Here is a 26,219-nt window from a genome sequence, read left to right on the forward strand (position 1 = left end):
AGAGAAGGGAAGGGGACCCAGTGAGGGGGAGAGCAAGAGAGGAGAAAAAGAGAAGAGAAAGGGTGGGAGGGTGGAGAGAGGGAGCCAGAGCACACAGCAGCCACAGTCCCCTGCCCCCTTCCCCGACATCACTTGGCTCCAGCGGTTAACTCGCCAGGCCAGGCGGTGGCTGCTTTTCACAACGTCTTCATCTCTTCCTCCATTTAAAAACCCACAGGTTCCCTAAAAGAGCCAGACAATGTCACAACTGCCCCCTGCCCCCACGGTGCGCTACCATCAACCCCTCCAAGTGCCCCTGCTCCCATCCACACTTTTTAAGTGGTGCCAACTCAAAAGGAGAAACCGAGTTCAGTTAGACAACCCTGGGTCTCAAAAGGTAAAAATAGCCGTGACTCACTCAGAAGCACAAGGGTGCCCAGCAAGGCCAGGAGCCGTCCCTCAGGGCGGGGGCGGGGCTCATCCTTGAAGGATCTAGCACCACACCTTACACCCAACACCCCTTGGTCAAGACAGCCAGGAAGAGTGGGCAACGGGACAGCTTCGCGCATCCGCATTTATAGTACCTGCCCCAAGAGTGGCCCCCAGGCACCCCATCCCAGAGGCAGGGCTACACCCCAGGCAGGACGGTCCCAGCACCTAGCATCCACCTGGCACCAAGGAGGCCCTCCTTAAGAACTGACACGGGACTGGAACCAGACACCCCCTCCCCTCACAGATGTGGGCACATGGCACCCACTCGTGTGTCTCCAGGGTGACCAACTCCAGGGGACTCAGAGTCACCCTATGGGAACCCAGAATTGGGATTTAACCGGGCGAGCATGTAAACTACTCAAGCAGAAGAAGGCAGCATCCAGAAGGGCCTGGCACAGAAGATGCGGATCCACAGAGAAGCTGGCTATGGGGTGGGGAAAGCAAAGCCAGAGCAGACCTTCCCAGCGCTCATCCAAAACAAGGTTCAAGCACCTCCTTCTAGCCCCAGGCACAAAAAGGAGAACTAGCTGGAATAATTAGAGAGGACACTAAGCTAATTAAAGACTTTTCAGCCGGGGAGTGGGTGTGCGATGGATAAAACTGGTGCAGCCCCAGAGGACCAGACCTAGAACTGGGCCCCAAGTTTTCTAAGTCTAGAAGAGTCCAGAAAAATCCAGCAAAAACCAAGGGCTGATGTTTGAGCACTGACTGTTAAGAAGTGGAAGTTTAAAGATCCAGTATTTTCAACTGTCTATATATGCTACACTTGGGTGCTTAAGGGCTTAGATTTGTTATGCAAAATGAGTAATTAATCAGCACTGAAATATTTATAGTCTTTCATCCAAGACATTGAGGAAGAAACAGCAGCATAAACTGAACAGCACTCATCTTGCTCTCTCTCCCCTGCGTTTAGGCACAGACCAGCCTCCTGCAGTGGCCCCACCACTTCCCCGGCCCCAGTAAGGAAATAAGCGAAGGCCTTTACAAAGAGCTTTTCTTGCCAAGTGAATACTGCTCAGGGAGGACAAATATCCCAGGATTTTTTTGTTATCAGTGTTTTTTCCTCCTGAGCCTAACTATAAGCATAGTTTACCAGTGAGGTAAGGTCCATGAGCTCCATTTTGCTTTGCTTAAGTACCCCCTAATGTAAACTACAGGACTGCCTGTAAGGTATTTATCCATAAAACAATGATCAAGTTGAAAAACAAGCGCTCATCATCAACCAGTTGCCAGTGTACCTTTGCCAGCTGAACATAAGCAAAGAAGCATGGCATTCCATCAAGCCTCCACGTGTGGATTCCAGAGACCAGTTTGGCACCACAGTGTATTCTCCCATGACTGAAATACTCTTACTGGACCCCAGTAATTGCAAAGGAAGTTGCCCAAGCCACTGACTCACAAGTACTTCAGGATACAGAAGGAAAGTCACAATTCTCCCACAGGATGAAAGAGATGGAACCAAGGGAGCTGCCTGGAGGGACAAAGCAAAAATGAAGTACCCCACCCCCCTCAAGAAAATATCAGTGAAAACCATTATAAAAAACAACAAAACCATACTTTCTCTTTTCCTGTATTTCTTTGGAATCTTAACTGGGATCCTCAGGCTTCTACCAAGTGTTCCACCAAAACAGCTGAGTGGTCCAGGAACACCCCTCCAGGGGATGGGGCATGGACCCTAACCTTCCAGTTACAAACTTACAGGGAGGAGTGATGAAAAGTTTTCGAAATAGACAGCAGCACTAGTTGCACAACGCTGTGAATGCACTTCATGCCTCTAAGCTGTGCACTTAAAAATGGTTAAAATGGCAAATCCTATTATATATGTTCTACCATAATTTCACAAATAACATGATATACAGACATTGAATTGCATGCTTTAGATGGATGACCTATATGGTATGTGAATAATATCTCGATAAAGCTGTTTTAAAAAACTTCTCAAGGAAAGAGGCTGAGAAAGCTCCTCACAGTGGAGAGGGGGCAGCAGGGTTGGGGGGAGGGGAGATCAGTAGCCTGATATTTATCGAGCACTGATACAGGTGGCTGGTTCTCTCACAGTGAAAGGGAGTTGGGTTCTGCACCTGGGGGCCCGGGTCACATTGACTCTTGGAGTCTCAGTTCCATCACCTGATGGTGTGGTTGATGGCTGCCAAGGGCCCCACCAGCACTCCAGAACCAGGCACCAACAGGTGGGTAGCAGAAGGACCATTATCTGTCACCTGGCATCTAAGAACATCCCGCCAGGAAGGCAAAACATCAGGGGAGCCACACATGGGAGAGGGAAGTTCAACAACTTCACAACCCAGGTAAGGACAGAAGTGGGGTAAGCTGTGTGAAGACACTTTCCACTCAAAGGACAAAACAGTGAAGAAGTGCCAAAGAGTCCTGCTCTCCATCGACTTCTTGGTCCATTCATAAAACAAAGGCTGTGACCAGAGAGGAAAATCTTAGGTTCCAGAGCAGCTAGGATGAAGGAAGGAAACAGTGATTGACCATCTGTGTAACACCCAGAGCCGGCTTCCCCAGCACCTGGAGCCGAATAAGTGTGGAGGAGACTGTGGTGCACTGCAGGAGGTAAAGCAGCATCTCTGGCCTCTGCCCACCAGATGCCAGCAGGCTGGCCTACCCCACCAGCTGCCACGCCCAGACACTGCCAAATGTCCCCCCAGGGGTTGGGGGCAGAATTGCCCCAGGTTGAGAACCACTGCCAGAGAGAACTTGCTATCTTAAACTTGTAGCTCTTTGTTGAAGCCATGTGACATGTGTGGCATTACCCTTCACCCACTGCTGTGCAGGCCACTGGTGACTCTCAGCAAACAGACCTTGTCAGCACCCTGCACCTGAGGGATTTTATAGAACTGCACACATACTCCTGGCATCCAATAGCCTCAGAGAATTTCAAGTAGTAGCTGCACTTGGGTGAGAGGGTTATTCATTTATTCATTCGTTCACTAACATATGGCACTTACCCTATGCCAGGCAATGAGCCAGGGTGATGCAGTTGGGGACACCCAGCTAGAGATGAACAGACTTAACACAAGATAAAGTGTTGTTAAACAACCTTTGGAGCAGGCCTCAAAAGAGGAATAAGGGTGTGGTAGGCTGAATAATACTCCACCAAAGAGGTCCACATCCTAATCCCCAGAACCTGTGAGTATGCTACCTTCCATGGCAAAGGGGCTTGGCAGATGTGATTAAGTTAAGGATCTTGAGATGGGGAGGGTATCCGCAATTATCTGGGTGGGCACAGTATAATACAACAGTACTTATAAAATGAAGGCAGGAGGGTCAGAGAAAGAGAGGAGACATGAGGACAGAAGCAGAGTGAGAGTGATGCAGCCACAAGCCAAGGAATGCAGCTGTCTTTACAAGCTGGAAAAAGCAAGGGAATGATTTCATTTCTCAATACTGAGTCATAACTCCCAGAGAGGTTTGTTCCGGACTAGGAGCACATTCTCCTCTTTCTCTGAGGTCCTGTGTCACTTATAATGGCATCTTATTTTATGACCAGAGTGCCCACAAACCCATGCACTCTGGACCTCAGCCTTCTCATCTGCAAGGCAATGAGGTTCTACACTTGACCTTGACCATGCATCAAAACCCCTGGAGGGCTCATTAATGCATTAATGCTCTCGCCTCAGAAGTTCCTGACTCAGTGGATAGAATTAGGGCCAGAGAACTGGTATTTCTAACAGGATCCCAGGAGGCTGAAGCTGCTGACTAGGGGACCACATTCTGAGTACCACTGTATGAGAGATCCTCCTTCTCTCACAGTATTTTTCTGCATTCCATCTCTCCCATTAAGAGCTGTGCTGCTTCTTGGTCTTCAGCAGTTTGCTCTATCCCTCCAGAATGATTCCAGGTGGAGTATGCGAGTTGTCCATTCTGTGGAGGCTAAACAACAGCCCCCAGATGGGCTGATATTAAGGAAGTCATCCCCAAATATACCTAGATAGCTCTTATCTCCCCACCACCAAGTCCTGCTCCTCGCCCCCACTCATCACGTAGTTGACAAGACCACTCAGTAATCAAGTGAGAACACAGATGAAGCAGGAACTTGTCCAAACCACCAAAGTCACCCAATGTCCCTGGGTCCTGGCTTCTAAGAGCAACTCTGGCTTCTTCACCAATCCCAGCCTTAGTCTGGTTTTCCCAGCTTCTAAGTAAGGTTACTAAGGCACCCAATCAGGATTCACTCCTGCTTCCTAACAGCACCTAATCCAGAGGAAACCTCTCTCACTGTGATACCCCTGGTGTGCCCACAGTGCAGGGCTGTTCCACTGCAGGTGGTCCTGGGGGGCGAGAGGGAGGATGACAGTGATGGTTCCTATCCAACTTTCAAATTTCAACTCAATCTCCTCAAAGATGCTGTCCTTACCCCTCCGCAACCTACCAGGGCTTATAATTACATATTGTTTTAAGTATTGGAATCTAGCCTACCTCTCCCACTAGAATGAGAAACCCAAGCTGGCAGGTCTGTGTGCTGTGTGTCTGTTCCTAGCACAATGCTGGGCACAAAGCAGGAGGTCAATAAATATCGGAGGGATAGATGGATAAATAGACGACTACTGACCACTGTGTGCAACTGGCTTTAAAACAATTACAAATACAAATGGTGACCAGAGAATATCAATAACACAGTAAGAACTAGAGCTGTCAGAGAAGAAACGAGCAAGATCTGTGCAACCAGGAGGTACTGTGAGGGATAGAAGAGGATAAAGTAAAGGTCATTATAGATAAAAGGTGGAGCCTTCCATCTCTAACTTGAGCCTGTTTATTGAACATATTATATTCAATTCAGCTTTAGTTGATTTAGCATAAAGCAGTCTACCAAAACTAACACAATACACTGCTAACAACAGTCCACACTTTGTTGTTACTCTGGGATTCTTTAAACAGAAATCCTTCACTGGGCCTGCAGATCCTCCACAACTCACAGATTTGGGTCATAATAATATTTGTGCAGTTGTAATTACAAGAGCCTTTCCCTGCATTTACTGACGGCATCTTCATGCAAACTCAGATGGCACATTCTGAGTGCACTTTTTAAGAGGCCATTTCACAACTAACTGGCTTCAATTCAGGGTTTGGGATTTGATGCTCTGCAGTTGTTTTTCAGATCAAAAACTATGTAACACAGCTTTACTGTGTTATACATCATGGGAAAAATCATTATCAGACTTGATAAGAATGGAAGTGTATCAAATTAATAAACTGGACAAATCTTCTGAAAATCAAAGCAATACAGGGGACTGGAAAGGGGGGTATGCCTGTGTGTACACACATCTGCTTCAGAAATAACATTGTTAGGTGGCTCCATCAGTAGACATACAGCATCAATTGTTAAATACCTTTGCTTCATCACAAATACACTACTGAAAAAGCTTTAGAAAACAGCATGTGATTTTTACCCCCAAAGTAGTTTCAGCATCTCAAATCTCACTCTAAACATTTTAATGAATTAAATGACAGCGTCCATTTTACTCTTAGCACTGCTAAGTATTAACACCTGAAATAAATGAAAATCACTTTCAGCGCCCCCTTTCCCTTTTGTAATGATTACAGTAAAAAAGATTAAGCCTTAAAGGGCTATAAACTGCAGAAGCACTTTCTAATTTTCTTAGGAGGTTCTGGATAATGAAAATAGTTCAGACTTGAATGATAAATTACAGGTCTGTTTCTTAAAAAGAACTCAGTCCTCTTCTCACTGAGATAAAGAAAACAGTCCAGCCATGAAAGAAGACGCTTGGATCAAACATCTTTTTTCTGTGTGTGTGCAATCCTTTAGGTGACCCACCCAAAAGGACAGATGATCAAAATAGCATTTTGGGTTACCTCAGGAGAAACCAACCTGTTGTGAAAGTAATGGGTGATGTTTCAAGTATATACTTTGTTAATGAACTAAATTATCTTATTAGGTGCCAAAGCAAAACAAGAGTGTCAAACTAAGTGTTTTGCCTTCCACTACCCCCTCATTCATTCATTCATTCAGTAAATATTTATTTAGGGACTCCCCTGTGCCAGGCACCAAAGAAAACAGTGCTGAACAAAACAGCACAACACAACAACGTCCCCATGTTCATGGAGCTTACAGTAGGGGACAGAATGTTAAACTCAAATACGTAATAGTGCTATTTTTTTAAGTGCTATAGGAGAAAGGGTAACAGAAAGGAACTAAATTAAATTAGGAGTGGTGCAGGGATCAGAGAAGGGCACTGAGAAAAAAGTGTCACTGAAGTTGAGAAGCCATCAGATCGTCATCACTCTGGAAAAGGAAAACCATTTCTGGAAAATGACCACAAATGGGATTTGAACTCTGTCAGCAACTGCCGGGGTTAAACCTCTCCTTTTCCAGTGCATCTGTCTTCACCAGTAACTACTGGCCATTCACTGTCTGACTCACCTACCTAAATACTATGACCTGAACCCAGAAAGGTCTCACTTCATTATGATTTATTAAAATCTATAGTCTTCCTATACTTGGCCTAGAAACACCTCAAAGTAATCTGCCAGAGGCATGAAAAACAGACTGCCTACCAGCAAGAATATTACCTGGGTGGGCCAAACGTTTAATAACCCCGGCGATCTCAAGTCCATTGCCCAGTAAAGTGCCATTTCGTCTGGGCAACGTGGCTCCAATACTCTGGGGTCTATCCCAGATGGGACCCAAGGGACCTAACAGTTTGTTGGCTACTTAGAACTGATCTTTGACCAGTAAATCAAGGACTAAATCACCCTTTCCAGTTCCCCAACCCTGCAGACTTAGAGGGTGTGGGAAGTGGCCTTTGAGCATCACCGAGCAGAGAGCTTGCCAGACTGGAGGGAGGCAGACTGGCAGAGAGGGGTTCAGGGCTGGGAGGAAGAGGGACGTCAAGGGAGGCGGGTCAAGGCGCTTCAGACCCTAGGACTGCACGCCATCCCGGGTACTGGGGCGTTTCCCGCCACCCCCCACCACCACGTCAGCCCCCGGCAAAGGCAGCGGGGCCAGGCGGGAACCGCAAGCCCCGCGCAGGGCCGGAGCCCACCAGCTCCCGGTACCCCAGCCCTCAGCGCAAGGAAGGCGCGCTGGGGGCGAGAAAATGGCCAAGACAAAACTCTCCCCGCCCACCCGAAAAGCCAACCACACCCCCTGCATCCCTCCGCGCCAGCCGCCCCGGGCCGGCCCCCGCGCTCCTCCACCCAGGCCCCCGCGGGGTTCCAGTGGGCGCCGGGCGGGCTCGGCAGGGACGCGGGCGCGAGTGGGAGTGAACACGAGTGCGCGAGGCAGGCAGGGTGCCCACCGCGGTGTCACCCGCCGGGGCCCCGGCCCTGGGGCGCCCTCCTCAGCTCCGCGGTCCCGGGACAGGCGCGCCGCCCCAGGCTGCGGTGAGCACCCGGTCGCCCCCCACTCACCCATTGGCGTCGAGCCGGGCCGGGCCGCCGAGGCAGCGTGAAAGTTAGCGGAGGCGGAAGCGGGGGTCAAGGCGCCGGGACCTGGGCGCGGGATTCGGGGCGCCGGTATGTGGGCGCGGGGGTCGGGCGGCTGGGTCGGCTTTTTCCTCAGTAGCGGCGGCCGCGGCGGCTCAAAGCCGCCCGCTGCTGCCTCTGCTGCTGCTGCTGCTGCTGCTGCTGCCCCGGGGCGACTCCTGCTGCTGCTGCATCGCGACCCGCTGCGCCCGGCTGCGCCGGGTTTCCTGCTCCCAGCTAGTGGAAATTGCGAAAAAAAAAAAAAAAGCGCCACCCAGCCCAGCGCCCAGCAGTCGCGGCCGCGCAGCCCGCTCTCCCCTCCTCCTCACCGCCGCCGCCGCCGCCGCCGCCGCCGCCGCCGCTCCTGCGGCTCCGCCTGCCGGGGACGCGCGGCCGCCAGGGCGGGGGCGGGGCTGGAGGGGCGGGGCCAGTGGGGCGGAGCCTTCGAGGGACCGGGCTGGCCCCCGGGGCGTCTCTGCGACTGCCGCGCTCCGGCGCCCCCCTCACCGCCTGCTGGGGAGGGACCCAGCTCCGCGAGGCTGCCCCCCACCCTTGGCGGCTCCGCTAACGCCCCGGGAAATGCCGCGAGACTCCTCGAGACCAGAGGAGGGGAGGAAGAGTCTGAGGGGAGGGGGCGTCCAGGTGGAGGGGCACGTGGAAAGGAGATGGAAAAAGCCGATCCCAAAGGTGCGACGTGAGGTGGAGGACAGGTTGGGGGAGGGGAGACCGTGGGCAGGTGAGGGGCTGAACACCTGCTGAGGGTGATGACAGGTAATCCCCGGGGTGTCGCGGCAACCCAGAAGGCTTCACAGAGGGGGCTGTTGGGAAGGAGAAGGGGTTTATCCTACGGAGGGAGAGAAACGCAGTTTCCCTTCAGTGCAGCGTGGGAACGGCAGGCCAGGCGCGAGTTCGGCTTGTAGGAGGTGATGGGATGGAGATGCAGAAAGAGAAGTGAAGCCAGTGGGCTGCATCGCCACACACCGACCCTCATAGGGACTCCTAACCCAGCACCCCCTGCCTGAGCCAGGTGGGATTCACTGCTCAGCAATGTTCCCAGGCTCTCATGTTCCCAGGAATCCACTGAGCCAGTTCTCCACCAACAGGCAACATTTGTACCATACTGATCTGATCCCCAAATCAGGGCAGTGGGCACTAAAATGAAAACCGCGACTTTATGTTAGTTCACAGGTAACTCACAAGCACCTTTTGGAGTCCTTTCACTACCACACCTTTCACCATACTCTGACATCCACCACATTCATTTACCGACTCGATATTTCCTTTTCCCTTTCCACCATCTGGTGGTAGGAAGAGATAGTGAAATAGATGGGAGACATTCAGGAAGACAGAAAATAAAGACAATAAAGAAATTAAATTCAAAGAAACTAAATAATTGACCACTGATAAATGGAGGAGACCGAGGGTTAGTGGATCCACAAGTGACAAAAACAGACCCCTTACCACATATAGAGCTGTCTTCATGCCTCACCTATAATGTTGGGCAACTCTTGTAAATTGGTTACATCCTGGGATTTCTACAGAAAGATGTACTTATAACTATTTCATTAGCTTAAAGCAAGCCAAAAAACCCTTCAAAGTCAGGATCTTACCAACAAGAGATCAGTAGCTTCATCTTTCTAATACTTTCTCTGTGTATCAGAGCAATCTAGACAAGAGACTAATCAAGGAGAAGACCCATCCAACACAGCTGCTGAGATGGTAGTGACATCAGTGACAGACTCCTATGGAAGAGATTAAAGAACATGGAAATTAAGAATCTGAAGTGATGAAGGCACAGATGAATATTCAATTAGACCTGCTCCAGGCACCATGGCATCTCACTCATTGCATGCCTTGGCATATCAGGGCGATGAGACCTTTTGATATGATCTTAGAGTTAACAAAACACTGAGACTCATAAAGCCGGGCTAAAACTCACTTACTGGGAATTTTCTTGAAACCCACCCTTAAACAGCAAACTGGTGGCTGAACTCTGTAGGGCTGAAAAAAATCAGCAATGTGTCTTATGTCCTGCTTAATTTTATTCACTTCTGTCCTACTTAGAGAAGACAGTCTTTACTTCTCCCAGGTTCACACAGGCAAAGACAGATGACCTGAACTTTTGTGGCTTGTTTTGGTTCTGGTCTCTTTCAAGACATGTTTGCCTTCTTGAACCAGAGTCCTGTGTCCCTACTCCTTGATTTGGGTATGTTTCCTGCATGAACAAATTTGTCATTTTATCACAGAAGGAAAACTGATAGCGAGACAAGGTTTTTGAAAATTCCTGAGCTGTGCTCTAATTTTTTTAACGCCTTAAGTAAACTAAGTTGTATCAATTCTATCAGTTCTATCAAGTTGTATCAATTCTATCCATAACACTATAGACTTTTTCCATTTTGAATTGCTCTAAATTACAAAGATGGACATTCTTTCACTTTCATACCACCCCCCCACACACACCTATTGTTTGGTTCTTCTGAATTGTCTCTATTGTCCTTTTATTTATCCTTTGAGAAACTTTTGCTGACTAGCATAAGGGAAGTTAAAATCAAGATTTGAATCCAGCTGCTGACAAGAGTAGATATGTTTTGATTTTCTATGTAGAGGATGTCCACTACAATATTGTAAAGTAATTAGCCTCCAACTAATAAAAATAAATGAAAAATAAATAAATAAATAAAAAGAGTAGATATGTAATTTCTCATCCTGCCTCCCTCTTACAAGAGTACTTTTTAACAGAATAGTTAGTGCACTATTTCAAATTATGTCAGTTCATCCCATGAAGATGACTAGAGAAATACAATCAGATTTAATACCACATCTCTGTCCCACCGAACTCCCATTTCTACCAGGATAGATGATGCATTTGGGGGAATGGAGAGTAGCTGAACTGTCACACATAGACTGAAAAGGCCCCATTGTGTCGCTCGGTGGTGGTAACATTTTGGGTGCAGTAGAAGGCATTGAGCCTCTGCCTATGAAGTGCTCACAGCCTGTCCTGCTCACACTCTTGGACTTGACATCTGTAATTTCCATGTGATGAATGATACTTTGCTTTGATAACCTTTAATATCATCTTTACATTAAATATAACTTACATGCAGAGTGCTTTACAAAAGACAGTCATTATCCTGTGCTTCTGATGAGCTTTATGGAGAGATGTAAAAACCTCATGGTGCCAGAAAATAGGAAGTGGTCAATAAAAATGATGGGGCAAGTCAAAAGGGCACTGAAAGAGCTCCTAAAGGCCAAAGCTGGAACAATCCAAGTAACAAAATAAATAACAATTTTATTGGATTATAACCCAAAGAATTAAAGTCTTATCTTTAAGTCCCTAAGGATATAAATAACAGACAAAGTAAGTAAATACATCAGAGAGAATGACCAAATCTTCCTTACTGAGGAATTCCAATTAATAAATGGAAAGAAATGAGGGAAAGAGAAAATCGCCACTGAGAACACCACGTTAACATTTACAGTGTACACAACACTCCTCAATTTCTCAAAAGAGCAGGTACAGGTTTAAGAAAGAACCCTGTAAAAAAAAAAAGAAAAGAAAGAACCCTGTAATAGCACAGTAAGCGAGCAGTCAGAGTTCTGTGCTCACATTTTTTCTTCTTTTTCCTTTTTCTGTTATTTCTTTTCTTTTTTTCCCCTACACTCACATTTTTGAGGTACACTTTTCCCACCTTCCTTTGCTTCATGCACACTGGGTTAAAGGTCACCTGGCCAGATCAAGTCACAGAAATAACTTCTCTCTCTATGCGGCTGACTCCACTTAATAACCACTCATAGACTGACCCATTCATTGCCCAATTTATCTTTTTTGTTGAATTCTTTGCAACAAATCTAAGAAAATTGGTTTTATCAGCTCTACAAAGATAAAAACTACTCAGAGAAGCAGATCATTAATAAAATTGAACCATGATTGGGACTTCCCTTGGGGTTCACTGGCTAAGACTCCACACTCCCAATGCCGGGGGCCTGGGTTCGATCCCTGGTCAGGGACCTAGATCCCACATGCCACAACTAAGAGTTCACAATGCTGCAACTAAAGATCCTGCCTCCCACAACTAAGACACGACATAGCCAAATAAATATTTTTTAACAAAAACTAAACTATGATCATTTTTTACAAAGTTTGTAGGAAAGGCTTGCTTTGTAAAGGAATACACAAAGAAAGTAAAACACGAAAGGAAAACACGAAGTAAGTAGGAGATGAAATGTGCTCTCCCATCAGGCTATAACAGGAATAGGTGTTCTTGTTAACAGATCCAAAGAATGCCTGCTTAACTGACTTCAAAGTTGATCAGTGAGAGGAACTTGCATCTGAAACACACAAGAGGAGCCCCATTGTATAGACTAACTTGCCAAGAACATTTTCCATCCCTTTCACAGCATTGCTTTGTCTAAGAAAGTAGCAAATTGGGAGGACAGTGCTAGGAGATTAACAAGCAATATGGTTTCCACTATTTTCTTCTTACTCTACCTGGCTCCCTTTCCCCCAATATTACAAGGGGTTCTGTGTAAAGAAGGGTATTTTCACAATTAAAAAGTGAATCAAGTGACATTCCCAAAAAGTTCCAAAGGCACTTGGCATGAATTTAAGATCATGTGTGTGAAATATACATTATAATAAATATATACAACTTTAAATAGAGTAATTGGAGTTTGACATCAGAATAAATCATCCTGACAGGGCAATTTTTTTAAATGGGAGCTAATCAACAATAGTGGCTTCCCCAATGGCTCAGTGGTAAAGAACCCCCCTGCCAATGCAGGAGGCACAAGAGGCACAGGTTCAATCCCTGAGTTGGGAAGATCGCCTGGAGGAGGAAATGGCAACCACTCCAATATTCTTGCCTGGGAAATTCCATGGACAGACGAGCCTGGTGGACTACAGTCCATGGGGTCGCAAAAGAGTCAAGACGTGACTCAGCAACTGAGCACACACACATATAGGGAACACAGATGAGGATATGAAAGAAAGATTTTGTTAGCTGGTTTGGACGCTGAGTAGATGAAAAGATCAACCAAGTGCAGGAGGAAGTCATTGGGGGTAAGGAGGAGATTCTGAGTTCAAATTGGAATACAAAAGGGAATGAAGCAGTCATCCATGCTACAGCATAGGTGATCCTTGAAAACATCATGCTAAGTGAAAAAAGTCAGATATAAAAGGACATATAATCATGTGATTCCATTTGCAAGAAATGTTCAGAACAAGCAAGTCTAAAGAGACAGAAAGATGATGAGGGGCTGGAGGAACTGGGGAGTGACTACTAATAGGTACAGGGTTTTCTTTGGGAGTGACAAAAATGTTTTGAAATTGATTGTGGTCATAGTTGGACATAGATGGGAATTCCAGACCACATTACCTGCCTCCTGAGAAACCTGTATGCAGAACAATAAGCAACAGTTAGAACTGTACATGGAACAACAGACTAGTAAAGCTGGGAAAGGAGTATGATAAAGCTGTATATTGTCACCCTGCTTATTTAGCTTATATGCAGAGTACATCATGAGAAATGTCAGGTTGGATGAATCACAAACTGGAATCAAGATTGCCAGGAGAAATATCAACAAGCTCAGATATGCAGATGATACCACCCTAATGGCAGAAAGTGAAGAGGAACTAAAGAGCCTCTTGATGATGGTGAAAGAGGAGAGTGAAAAAGCTGGTTTGAAACTCAACATTCAAAAAATTAAGACCATGGCATCCAGTCCCATCACTTCATGGCAAACTGATGGGGAAACAATTGATACAGTGACAGACTTTATTTTCTTGGGCTCCAAAATCACTGCAGATGGCAACTGCAGCCATGAAATTAAGACGCTTGCTCCTTGGAAGAAAAGCTATGACCAACCTAGACAGCATATTAAGAAGCAGAGACACTACCAACAAAGGTCCGTCTAGTCAAAGCTGCGGTTTTTCTAGTAGTCATGTATGGATGTGAGAGTTGGACCATAAAGAAGGCTGAGCACCAAAGAATTGATGCTTTCGAACTGTGGTTTTGGAGAAGACTCTTGAGAGTCCCTTGGACAGCAAGGAGATCAAACCAGTCAATCCTAAGGGAAATCAGCCCTGAATATTCATTGGAAGGACTGGTGCTGAAGCTAAAGCTCTAATACTCTCCTGTGAAGAGACTTCTCATTGGAAAAGACTCTGATGCTGGGAAGGATTGAGGGCAAGAGGAGAAGGGGGTGACAGAGGATGAAATGGTTGGATGGCATCACTGACTCAATGGACATGAGTTTGAGCAAACTCAGGGAGATGGTAATGGACAGGGAAGCCTGGTGTGCTGTAGTCCATGGGGTCGCAAAGAGTCAGTCATGACTTAGTGACTCAACAACAACATCTATAATTATTGCACTAAACTCTACAAAGATAATAGAAAACTGTTGGATTATATACTTTAAAATGGGTCAATTGATAGTACATAAACTATATCCCAACAAAGACTAATAATAATATATATATGGGATAAACTATATCCCAACAAAAATAATATATATATATATTCACCACCCTTATGGCAGAAAGTGAAGAGGAACTAAAAAGCCTCTTGATGAAAATGAAAGAGGAGAGTGAAAAAGTTGGCTTAAAGCTCAACATTCGGAAAACTAAGATCATGGCATCTGGTCCCAACACTTCATGGGAAATAGATGGGGAAACAGTGGAAGCTGTGTCAGACTTTATTTTTTTGGGCTCCAAAATCACTGCAAATGGTGATTGCTGCCATGAAATTAAAAGACGCTTACTCCTTCGAAGGAAAGTTATGACCAACCTAGACATCATATTAAAAAGCAGAGACATTACTTTGTCAACAAAGGTCCATCTAGTCAAGGCTATGGTTTTCCCAGTGGTCATGTATGGATGTGAGAGATGGACTGTGAAGAAAGCTGAGTGCCGAAAAATTGATGCTTTTGAACTGTGGTGTTGGAGAAGACTCTTGAGAGTCCCTTGGACTGCAAGGAGATCCATCCAGTCCATCCTAAAGGAAATCAGTCCTGGGTGTTCATTGGAAGGACTGATGCTGAAGCTGAAACTCCAATACCTTGACCACCTCATGCGAAGAGTTGACTCATTTGAAAAGACCCTGATGCTGGGAGGGATTGGGGGCAGGAGGAGAAGGGGAAGACAGAGGATGAGATGGCTGGATGGCATCACCAACTCGACGGACATGAGTTTGAGTAAACTCCAGGAGTTGGTGATGGACAGGGAGGCCTGGCGTACTGCGATTCATGGGGTCACAAAGAGTCAGACACGACTGAGCAACTGAACTGAACTGAACTGAATTGATACACATACATACATACATACATATATATATATTTTAAAGAGTGATAATGGTGGCAGAGTTTCAGTTTGGGAACACAAAAAAGTTCCAGAGATGGATGAAACAATGTGAAGGTACTGTGCATTCACATTGTTTCATCTGAACTGTCCACTTAAGGATGGTTACAATGGTAAATTTTATGTATATTTTACCACAATAAGAAAAGAGAGTGTTATTGCATTTGTAGAGCCTGATAGGGATGGTTTTCCCTATGTTTTGTCCTATCCATTAACAGCGCCACATTGCTTCCCAAACAGAACATCAGTATTGCAATAACTGCTACCCCATTACCCTCAGCGTCACTTCTTCAGGATTCAAAGAAACCACAGCCAGTGGCCTGAGCTGAGGGTGATGAGCCATGGCCACCCCCCAGGTTGTCAAGCCCCCAGTGCACACAGCCAACCCAGATGGGTCCTCAAGCCCCAGACGCCATTAGACTTGGTGGAAAAGTCTCTGAACCAGGTCCCCAGTTACAGGTATACTTTATTTTATTGCACTTTACTATGCTTCATAGATACTGTGTTTCTTACAAATTGACAGTTTGTGGCAACCCTGCCTCAACCAACTCTATTGGCCCCATTTCCCGCCCCCCCCGCCCCGACAGTATTTGGTCACTTTGTGTCTCTGTGTCACATCTGTGAAATTCTTACAATATCTGAAACTTTTTCATTATTGTTATTTTTATTATGGTGATCTTTGGTGTTACTAGGACTTGCTGGAAGCTCGATGATGTTTAGCATTTTTTAGAAATAAAGTATTTTTTAAGTTAAAGTATGTACATTATTTAGACATAATGCTATTGCACACTTAATAGACTTCAGGATAGTGTAAACGTAATTTTATATGCACTGGAAAACCAAAAAAATGTGTGTGACTCATTTGATTACACTATTCACTTTACTGCTATGGTTTGGAACCCAACTGGCAATATCTCTGAGGTCTGCCTGTAATAAGGTAGCATGAAACCCCTTTCTGGCACTTCTTGTTATATAGAGGCCATCAAATCAAGTTCCTCCCCTCAAAAATAATTATAGGCCAGCCAGAGGCAAAAGTGGGAAGTATATCAAGTTCATCTTTGTTTGTCTTTTTGTCTGTTTTTCTTTTTTTCACTTTTTTATTGAAGTATACTTGATTTACAATGTTGTGTTACTTTCAGGCTTACAGAAAAGTGATTCAGTTACATGTATTTTTTCAAATTATTTTCTATTACAGATTATTACAACATATTGAATACAATTCTCTGTGCTATATGGTAGACCCTTGTTGTTTATGTATTTTATGTATAGTACAATAGTTTATTAATCCCATACTACTCTAATTTATCCTTCCTCCCACCTCCCCTTCCCCTTTGGTAACCATAAATTTGTTTTCTGTATCTGTGAGTATATCTCTGTAAGTGATGTTGGGAAAGCCAGACAGCTTCATGTAAATTAATGATATTAGAACACTCCCCTCGCACCACATACAAAAATAAACTCAAAATGGTTTAAAGACCTAAATATAAGACATGACACCATAAAACTCCTAGAAGACAATATAGGCAAACATTCTCCATCACAGCAATAATTTCTTAGATCAGCCTCCCAAGGCAGAAGAAATAAAAACAAAAATAAACAAATGGGACCTAACCAAACTTAACAACTTTTGCACAGCAAAGAAAACCATCAAGAAAACAAAAAGACAATCAATGGAATGGGAGAAAATATTTGTAAACAATGCAAACTTCCAAAATATATAAACAGTGCATACAACTCAATTTCAAAAAAACAACTGAATCAAAAAAAATGGGCAGAACTAAACACACATTTCTCCAAAGAAGACATACAGACCCCACATAAAAAGATGCTCCAACATCACTAATTATTAGAGAAATGCAAATCAAAACCACAACGAGGTGCCACTTCACATGGGTCAGAAAGGCTATCATCAAGAAGTATACAAATAATACATGCTAGAGAGGGTGTAGGAGAAGTCAATGGCACCCCACTCCAGTGCTCTTGCCTGAAAAATCCCATGGACCGAGGCTGCAGTCCACGGGGTCACTAAGAGTCGGACACAACTGAGCGACTTCACTTTCACTTCTCACTTTCATGCATTGGAGAAGGAAATGGCAGCCCATTCCAGTGTTCTTGCCTGGAGAATCCCAGGGATGGGGGAGCCTGGTGGGCTGCCGTCTATGGGGTCGCACAGAGTCAGACACAACTGAAGCAACTTAGCAGCAGCAGCAGCAGAGAGGGTGTAGAGGTACTACACTGTTGGGGGGAATGTGAATTGATGCAGTCACTAAGGAAAACAGTATGGAGTTTCCTTAAAAGACTAAAGATAGAGTTACCATAAGATCCAGCAATCCAACTAACTCCTAGGTATATAGTATATATCTGGAAATGAAAACTCTAATTTGAAAAGATATATGCACCCCAATGTTCATAGCAGCACTAGTTAGAATAGCCAGAATATGGAAATAACCCAAATGTTCATCAACAGACAATTGCTATAAGATGTGAGATTTTAAATATACATACATACATATATATATATATATATATATATATATATATATATATATATATATATATATCAGACAAAGACAGATATTGTATTACTTCTATGTGGAACCTAACAAAATATGCCAAATAAGTCTATATACATCTTAAGGTGTGGTTCTCAGAGCAGTGCTGTGATGGCACATGAGAAGTTAACCATGCACATTGTGGACACCTCCCCAGATCTCCCAAATCAGGAACTCCAAGGGGCCCCAGTGATCTGAGTTTGAACCAGTCCTCCAGGGAATTTTGATGCAGCTCAAATCTGAGAACCTCCCTGGACCTCAGCATCCTGGAGCCCAGATGACCCATGTGGTCACGTGACTACTGGTTCTTAGAGATGAAAGGGGACTCAAGGGAGCTACCAGTGACACATACCTCTGAGCCAGGAAAAGAGATGTGGTGCTTATTATCATTATGAAAGTAATGCCTATTCATTATTTTTAAAAATTTTTTGTGATAAATATATAGTATAGAAGGTGAAAATCTTCCATAAGCTCACAGTTATTGGTTATTATGGAGATAATTCATCATTACTTACCTTCTGATGGAATATTCCTTTAGGCATTTTCTAAATATGCAATGATACTAAGATATATGAAAATTCCCAAACTATAACTGTTTTTTTTTTTTTTTGAGTTGGTAACTCTCTGGTGCTCTAATGATAGAAACTGAGAACCTTGGGAAGGGAGGACTTTTTTCTTGGATGAGTCCCAGAACACCTTTTATTTTTCTTATAAATTTGATTGTGAAATATTAAACCTGTCTGGAACAGGACTTTTTGAGAACATATTTCATAACCTTCTGGGAATAAGTTTGAATTCCTGACAAAAATGCTTAAGGAATTCTCTGATGCTCTTCAAGGAGCAAAGCTCTTTTCGGGGAAACTAGCTACCTCCCTGCCCGCCCACCCTCTCCACTGACCTCAGGTCAGAAGTCTAGTAATCTTTAGCCTGACATTCTCCCACCACCACCACCACCACAGGATCTAATGATGATCATCTGTCTAACCATTTGTTTCCCAGAAAATGTCCTGAACAAAGGGGAATTTTAAAACTTCTCCTTGTGTTCATAATTAAATTTTCAGAAAAGTTTTATATATGTCTCAGTCTCTCCTAACTATAAACAACACCAGTAGCCTATCATATAGACACTAGACTTTTTCTCAGTGCCCAAATAAAGGATTAAAAAGATTCAACCTTGCAAAAACCACCACAATATTGTAAAGTAATTAGCCTCCAATTAAAATGAAGAAATTTTTTAAAAAGTTTCAACCTTAAACAAAAACACAGTGTGCTACCTACCTCTTGAATATCTATCTTAAGATAATCACTACCTTTTATGGAGAAGCAGGAAGCTCTGATACTCTTCCAAGGTGACTCAGCAGTAAAGAATCTGCCTGCCAATGCAGGAGACGCAGGTTCAATCCCTGGGTCAAGAAGATCCGCTTGAGTGAGAAATGGCAACAGACTCCAGTATCCTTGCCTGGAGAATCCCATGGACAGAGAAGCCTGGCAGGCTACAGTCCATGGTGTCACAAAGAGCTGGACACGACTAACCATGCACACAGCAGCAGCTGATACTCTTTTATCCTCTTTTACATTCTTAGGACAACAGTGTAAGATGATACTATCCCACTTTACAAGTGAGGAGACTCATGTTCAGAGAAGCTAAATGTCTTATGTCCCTTAGCAGGGGGAGGTCTGGCAATGTAAAGACAGCTGTATCTGATTCCATTAGAAACTAGAGTTGTCTGAAATTGAATGAAGCGATCCAATTTTTTTCATAGTTTAAAATTCCTATTCAATGGCCTTCATATAAAATGTAAATAGATTCTTGAGAGTGCTTTGCTTGGTATGAAATTTGTATATATACAAAATGCTTATGACATAACAGCAAGTGACAAAACACAGAATACATATATATCTTCACATATCCTATACTTATAATTGCCTTTTAACTTAGAAAATACATTAAAAACTCTGGAAGTAAATAGTCCAAAAGATTAAGAGGTCATCTAGGAATCACATGGTCCTTTTCCCTTCTATTTTCTGAGCCAGAAGAGGATGGGGGTGCAGCCACTGGCCTGGGAATGAATGATTCAGGCGTCACTGGGGACTAACTGGCTCACAGTATTGGGAGCTTTCTGGACCTCTCTATGCCTCAGGTTCCTCATCTGGAAAATGGGTTGGCCTGAGACTAAAATGGGCTAATGCTTGCCAAGTGCTTAGCACAGTGTCTGACACTGTTCCAGATTTTCTAGAATGAGTATAATTTTAGTAATGAGAAAGGTTGCTTTTGAAGGTTGTTATACCTTGATGATGTTTTCCTTATTGAATATCTTAGAATAAACAGTGACTATAATTGAGTAATTACAGTTATATAGTCATATATAGATGACAGCTGATGTGAAGAGCCAACTCACTGGGAAAGACCCTGATGCTGAGAAAGATGGAAGGCAAAAGGATTAGAGGGCAGGAGAGGATGAGATGGTTAGATATCATCACTGACTCAATGGACATGAATCTGGGCAAACTCCGGGAAGTAGTGAAGGACAGGGAAGCCTGGTGTGCTGCAGTCCATGGGGTCACAAAGAGTTGGACACAACTTAGTGACTGAACAACAACAACAAACAACTGAGCAAACAAACATTTAAAAATTATCACAGGACTGTAAAGTGAGCATCTACTTGGACAATTTGCCACTATCTTAAACACATGCTTCTTGTCCATCCTAGCACACTAACATGTGTCACCATCTTTCCCTCTCAAATCCCAATAAAATGATGATAAAGGAATAAAGAGGAACTCCACCCACAATTGGCACCAGTGGTAAAGAGCCTGCCTGCCAGTGCTGGAGACGTAAGAGATGTAGGTTCGATCCCTGGGTGAGGAAGATGCCCTGGAGGAGGGAATGGCAACTCACTCCATTATTCTTGCCTGGAGAATCCCATGGATAGAGGAGCCTGGCGGGCTACAGTCCGTGGGGTCACAAAGAGTCAGACATGACTAAAGCGACTTAACATGCACTCACCACCCACAAGGACAAGGAGAACAGGAGAGGAAATAGCACAGGACTAGGCATTTCAAGGCACTGTTGGGGCTCAAATAGCAGCCTAGTAAGGGTATCAGGCTTAACAAAGTGAAGTGAAAGTCACTCAGTCTTTGTGACCCCAGGAACTGTAGCCCCTCAAGCTCCTCTATCCATGGAATTCTCCAGGCCAGAATACTGCAGTGGGTAGCCTTTCCCTTCTCCAGGGGATCTTCCCAACCCAGGGTTCAAACCCAGGTCTTCCATATTGCAGGCGGATTCTTCACCATCTGAGCCACCAGGGAAGCCTTAAAAATACTGGAGTGGGTAGCCTATCCCTTCTCCAGCAGATCTTCCTGACTAAGGAATCGAACCAGGATCTGCATTGCAGGTGGATTCTTTACCAGCTGAGCTACCAGGGAAGCCCTCAGGCTTAGAAGGAAGCCACCAAATAGGAGTCTGCAGCAGACACCAGGAAGCAAGCACCTTGGCTGAGTGAAATTCAGGCAAGACTCAGGGCTGTGATCGGGGAACAGTGTCGCTGTCTGTATACTGAGTATACTGAGTGGCTGGATCCTCGGTCCTCTCCTGACCCTTCTCTGTCAGACATTAACCCAGAGAGGATCCAGATCCCAGAACCCTAGTGACCAAGCCTGGCCATCCTCCCTGCCATGGGCGAGGGCTAGGAGTCTCCTTCTCTAGAAAACCAAAGCTACTAAGAGGAAACTGAAACCAAACACTAGTTCCCTGGAAACAAGACACACGGTCAGATGGGATTCACAGCCATTGCCTATGAAGCTTTTGAGAACACTTTGCCACTATAAACTGGGGTGACTTGTGGGAGAATCTTCTTGGAGATTCTTGAGAATTGCCACAGCATCCAGTTCTGGAGGTTTGGACCAAGGCATTTAACTATCAGCTCTTCTGACCTTTGCAGCAGCAACCCTGACCTCTATACTCACCACTCCCTCCAGCCTGTTCCTACCCACAACCAAGACCCTAATTCTACATTTGACCTTTTATACTGAAACATGCAGAATGGCTTCTGTTCTCCTGATGGACCCAGACTGGGACAGGCCGTGCAGGAGGCCTTCTTTTGCCATCCTTGGTTCTCCTTGAGCCCACTCTGGGCACTGAAGTATACACAGCTTTGTGTCAGGTTCATCCAGCGGACAGCACTGGCAGGGGTGAATGGCAGGAGGAGAGAGAAGTTAGGGGATTAAGTCCCTTCACTCTCTCCTTTCCGTGTCACCAACTGGCTGTGTCCTTGTGCTGAAGACCTCAGCTCCCACCCCTGCCCTTCCTGTGTGGAGACCCTCATGGAGTTCCAAATATGACTTCCTCTTTCTGCCCTTTGGGCCCCAGCTTACTGATATAATCTTTGCTGTTTCCCCTGAACCCTGCCCACATCTTCATAAATGATCCCTTTATTAAACCCTCTAGATGGCCCAATTGAAGTGTAGCATTTGTTTCCTGCCATGTCCCAACTGACACCCCTCTCTGTCACTGCTCACCAAAGGCCTTACCAGGCTCACAGGATGGCCAAAAGGCTTGTAGGTGTCTCGGTGTTCAGTACCAACCATCAAAGATCACCAGACATTTGAGAAATATTTCCATTGTGAAGGAAGTAAAAAAACATACCAAAAAAAGAAAGAAACTAAGGGGAAAAGATAAGCATATAGGGAACAAAAGAAGACTTCATCAAAAACCAAACACTAAAACATTGAAAGAACCTAAGTGTCTGTTAACAAATGAATGGATAAAGAAGATATGTTTTATATATATACAATGGAATACTATTCAACCAAATAAAGAATGAAATCTTGCCATTTGTGATAACATGGATGGGACCTTGAGGGTATTATGCTACGTGAAATAAATCAGAGAAAAACAAATACAGTATGATTTCACTCATATGTGGAGTCTAAAAAACAAACAGAAAAACAAAAAAAATTCAACAAACAAAACCAAAAGAGCCACTTAGATACAGAAAACACAAGAGTGATTACCAGAGGAGAGAGGGTGAAATAGGTAAAGGGGTCAACTATATGGTGACCCATGGAGCATGCTGTAGGGTTATACACAAGTCAAAACATAATGTTGTATAAATGAAACTTATGTAATGTTATAAACTGTTGTTAGCTCAATTTTAAGAATTTTAATAAAATAAAATAAATACTATACAAGGACCAAAAAACCCCCAAACACTAAAAAAATTTCAGAATGTGAAGAGACTATGCATCCAGGTCACAAATAAAAACAGAGAGAAAGAGGGAGATAAGAGAGTGTGAGAAGAAGCAGGAAGAAGAGGAGGCAAAGTTGTTGCAATCAAAGAATGAGAGAGATCTTGGAAATACAAAACATGATAGCCAAAATTTTAAAAAACTAAGTAAAAGAGCTGTTGTATAAAGTCAAGGATATCTCCCAGGAGTAAAATAAAAGACAGTGAACTGGAAAACAGAACAGGAAGGATGTGAAATATAGAGGATCATCCCAGAAAGTCAAGTTTCCAACTTATATGTAGTCCAGGAAAAAAGTAAGCAAATAAATGGAAGAACTGCAATTATTAATAATACAAGAAAATGTCCCTAAAATGAAGGACAGTTGTCTCTGCATGGAAAGGACCCACCAAGTGTCCAGGACAATGAATAAAAAAAGATCGGGATTGGGAATACATGTAAATCCATGGCTGATTCATATCAATGTATGACAAAACCCACTGGAAAAAATAATAATAATAATAAAAAAAAAAGTGAAAAAAAAAAAAAGATATAGTCTTATGAAATTCAGAACAGCAGGGATAATCCTAAAAGCTTCCACAGAGAAGCAGCAAGTTGTCTAAGAAAGGGATTGGGGATCAGGACAGTATGAGACATCTCAATAAAGTTTCCAGAAGTTGGAAGATAATGGAACAATACCTTCCAAAATCTAAGAGTTAATGACCCTCAGCCTGTAATTCTATACTCAACCAAACCATCTATCAAATATGAATGTGAAGAATGACATTTGCAGACATGTGAGGACTCCAAATGCATGCCTCCCATGTACCCTTCCTTCAGGAGCAAAGAGGATGTGCCCCAGCAGAGAAAGGAGTACACTAAGAACACAGAAGACACAAGACCTAAGAAACTAGGGGTGCCACTGAAGACAACAGCAACAGGATGATTCCTGGATGACGCTGCGTGACGAGGCCACAGGGCAGTCAGTTCAGCTGAAACAGCATGGAGAGCTTGAGGAGGGAGTTTGTGCAACACGCTATTGATAACCATGAGCAAACCTGGTGGAGGACATGGTGGACAAAATAATGCTCCCCCCCCCCAAAGATGCCCGTGTCCTAATCCCTGGAACCTCTGAATATGTTAGGTTAGATGGAAAAGAGAAATTACGGTTGCAGCCAACCTTGGGAAGCGGCAAGGAGGCTGTATTACCCAGGTGAACCCAGTGTAATCCCAAAGCTCCTTAAATATGCAGCAGGGAGGCAGCAAAAAAAAAAAAAAAAAAAAAAAACAAGGAAAAAGAGTGCTTCAGCACAAGAAAGAGAAAGAGGAGAAAGACAGGACCAGCTGTTTTCAACTTGGAAGATGGAAGGGGCCAGAGAATGCAGGCAACCTCTAAAAACCGGAAAAACAAGGGGATAGCTTTTCTCCTAGAGCTTCCAGAAGGAATGTGGCCCTGCCAACACCTTGATGTTAGCCCAGTGAGACACATTTTGGACTTCTGACCTTATGACAGCAGCAATAGGAAATAAGGAAGATTTGAATGAGTGCCTCAGAACTAAGCAAGTAAGAAAATCAAGACACCTATTAACATCAGGAAAAACAATAAATTGTACAAAGAAAAAACAATCTATAGTATAAACTACCCGGAACAATATTTAAGTGGTCATTTACTGTAAAGCAATACATATTAACAAAAAAGTATGATATAGTGGAAGACTTTGGGAGGGAAGTTTGGGAGAATAACGGAAGTGATTCTAAGAGGAGCTCCAGAGGTAGTGTCTAAAACTAATAAGTCAAGACGTAGCACTACAGGCATGTTATTTAGATATAGGGAGGGAAATCCAGAAGAAAGAGTTGAGTTTGAAAGTGAATCCCCCTGGGGAATGGAACTGAGGAATACGAGGGAGGAGTGTGGGGGTCCACTCCCCCAACTCTCAAAATAAGTTAAGAGAAGCCTTATTTTATTTAGGACACCTGTTTATGTGTATACCACTTTCCCGTCATCCTGTAACAAAGTACCAGAATGGAGGGGCGTAAAGCAACAAAAACAGAAACAGGAATCTTACCATTCCGGAGGTTAGAAGTCCAAAATGGATGTCACTGGGCTGAACTCCTTCCAGAGGCTCTACATGAGAATCCATTTCCCTGACTTTTCCAGTTCTTGATGCTATGGGTGTTTGGGAGTTTGTGGCCCTTTTCCTGTCAGCAGTTACATCTCTCTGAATTCTGCTCCCAACATCTCAGCTCCTTCTGGGACTGTCTTCTCTTCCCATTTTGCTACCTTTGTGATTATACTGGATCCACCTAGGTAATCCAGAAACTCTCTCTAGTGCAAGAGCATTATCTTCATTCATCACACCTGCAAAATTCCTTTGGCCAGGTAAGGGAAGGGAACGTAGTCCTAGTTCCAGGGATGAGGGCATGGATGTCTTTAGTGGAGTGGCTCTATTCTGCTTATCCCAATGTGCCTGTGTTACTTTAATAAAAATTTTTTTTTCTTCAAAAATATGGAACGCTTCATGAATTTGTGTGTCATCCTTGCGCAGGGGCCATGCTAATCTTCTCTGTATCGTTCCAACTTTAGTATATGTGCTGCCGAAGCGAGCACTAAAAATATTTTTTAAAACATGTACTCTTTGACCCAACAATTCTCCTCCTAGAAATTAATGCTAGTGGAAAAGTCATGTGTACAAAAATTTATGTTCACAGACATTATTCATTATGCTGAAAATTATAAAAAATACACTTTCATGATAAAAAGATTTAAGGTACAGCAACAGTAAAGATGTACCAGTAAAGATGTACCAGATGGACAGGGAAGCTTGAAGTGCTGCAGTCCATGGGGTCATGAAGAGTTGGGCATGACTGAGCGACTGAACTGAACTGAACTGAACAGTAAAGAATCCACCTGCAATGCAGTAGACCTGGGTTAGATCCTGTGTCGGGAAAATTCCCAGAAGGGAATGGCTACCCACTCTAGTATTCTTTCCTGGAGAATTCCATGGACTCAGGAGCCTGGTGGGCTCTTTACCAGAACAAAATTTTGAGGAGGGTATAGCAACCCATTCCCGTATTCTTGCCTGAAGAATCCCATGGACAGTGGAGCCTGGCAGGCTACAGTCCATATGGCCACAAAGAGTTTAACACCACTGAAGTGACTTAGCGTGCACACA

General features: G+C 44.1%; 1 protein-coding gene and 1 non-coding gene across 3 annotated transcripts in view; both read right to left on the reverse strand.

Annotated features, from left to right (window-relative positions):
* SH3KBP1 (SH3 domain containing kinase binding protein 1) overlaps positions 1 to 8,214 on the reverse strand; it is a 329,446-nt gene extending 321,232 nt beyond the window's left edge. Inside the window, exon 1 of one of the 2 annotated variants that reach the window (XM_043459437.1) lies at positions 7,864 to 8,214. In XM_043459437.1, the coding sequence (XP_043315372.1) occupies positions 7,864 to 7,867 (4 nt within the window). In that variant the 5' untranslated portion in view covers positions 7,868 to 8,214. The remainder of the gene's footprint in view (positions 1 to 7,863) is intronic. The other variant, XM_043459434.1, reaches the window with a different exon arrangement.
* Positions 8,215 to 25,547: 17,333 nt separating this feature from the next.
* Positions 25,548 to 25,654, reverse strand: LOC122436044. The gene has a single exon (XR_006267817.1). It is a non-coding gene; the product is annotated as a U6 spliceosomal RNA (small nuclear RNA).
* Positions 25,655 to 26,219: the final 565 nt, after the last annotated feature.

Source organism: Cervus canadensis, chromosome X (assembly GCF_019320065.1).
Source record: "Cervus canadensis isolate Bull #8, Minnesota chromosome X, ASM1932006v1, whole genome shotgun sequence".
Taxonomy (NCBI): Eukaryota; Metazoa; Chordata; class Mammalia; order Artiodactyla; family Cervidae; genus Cervus; species Cervus canadensis.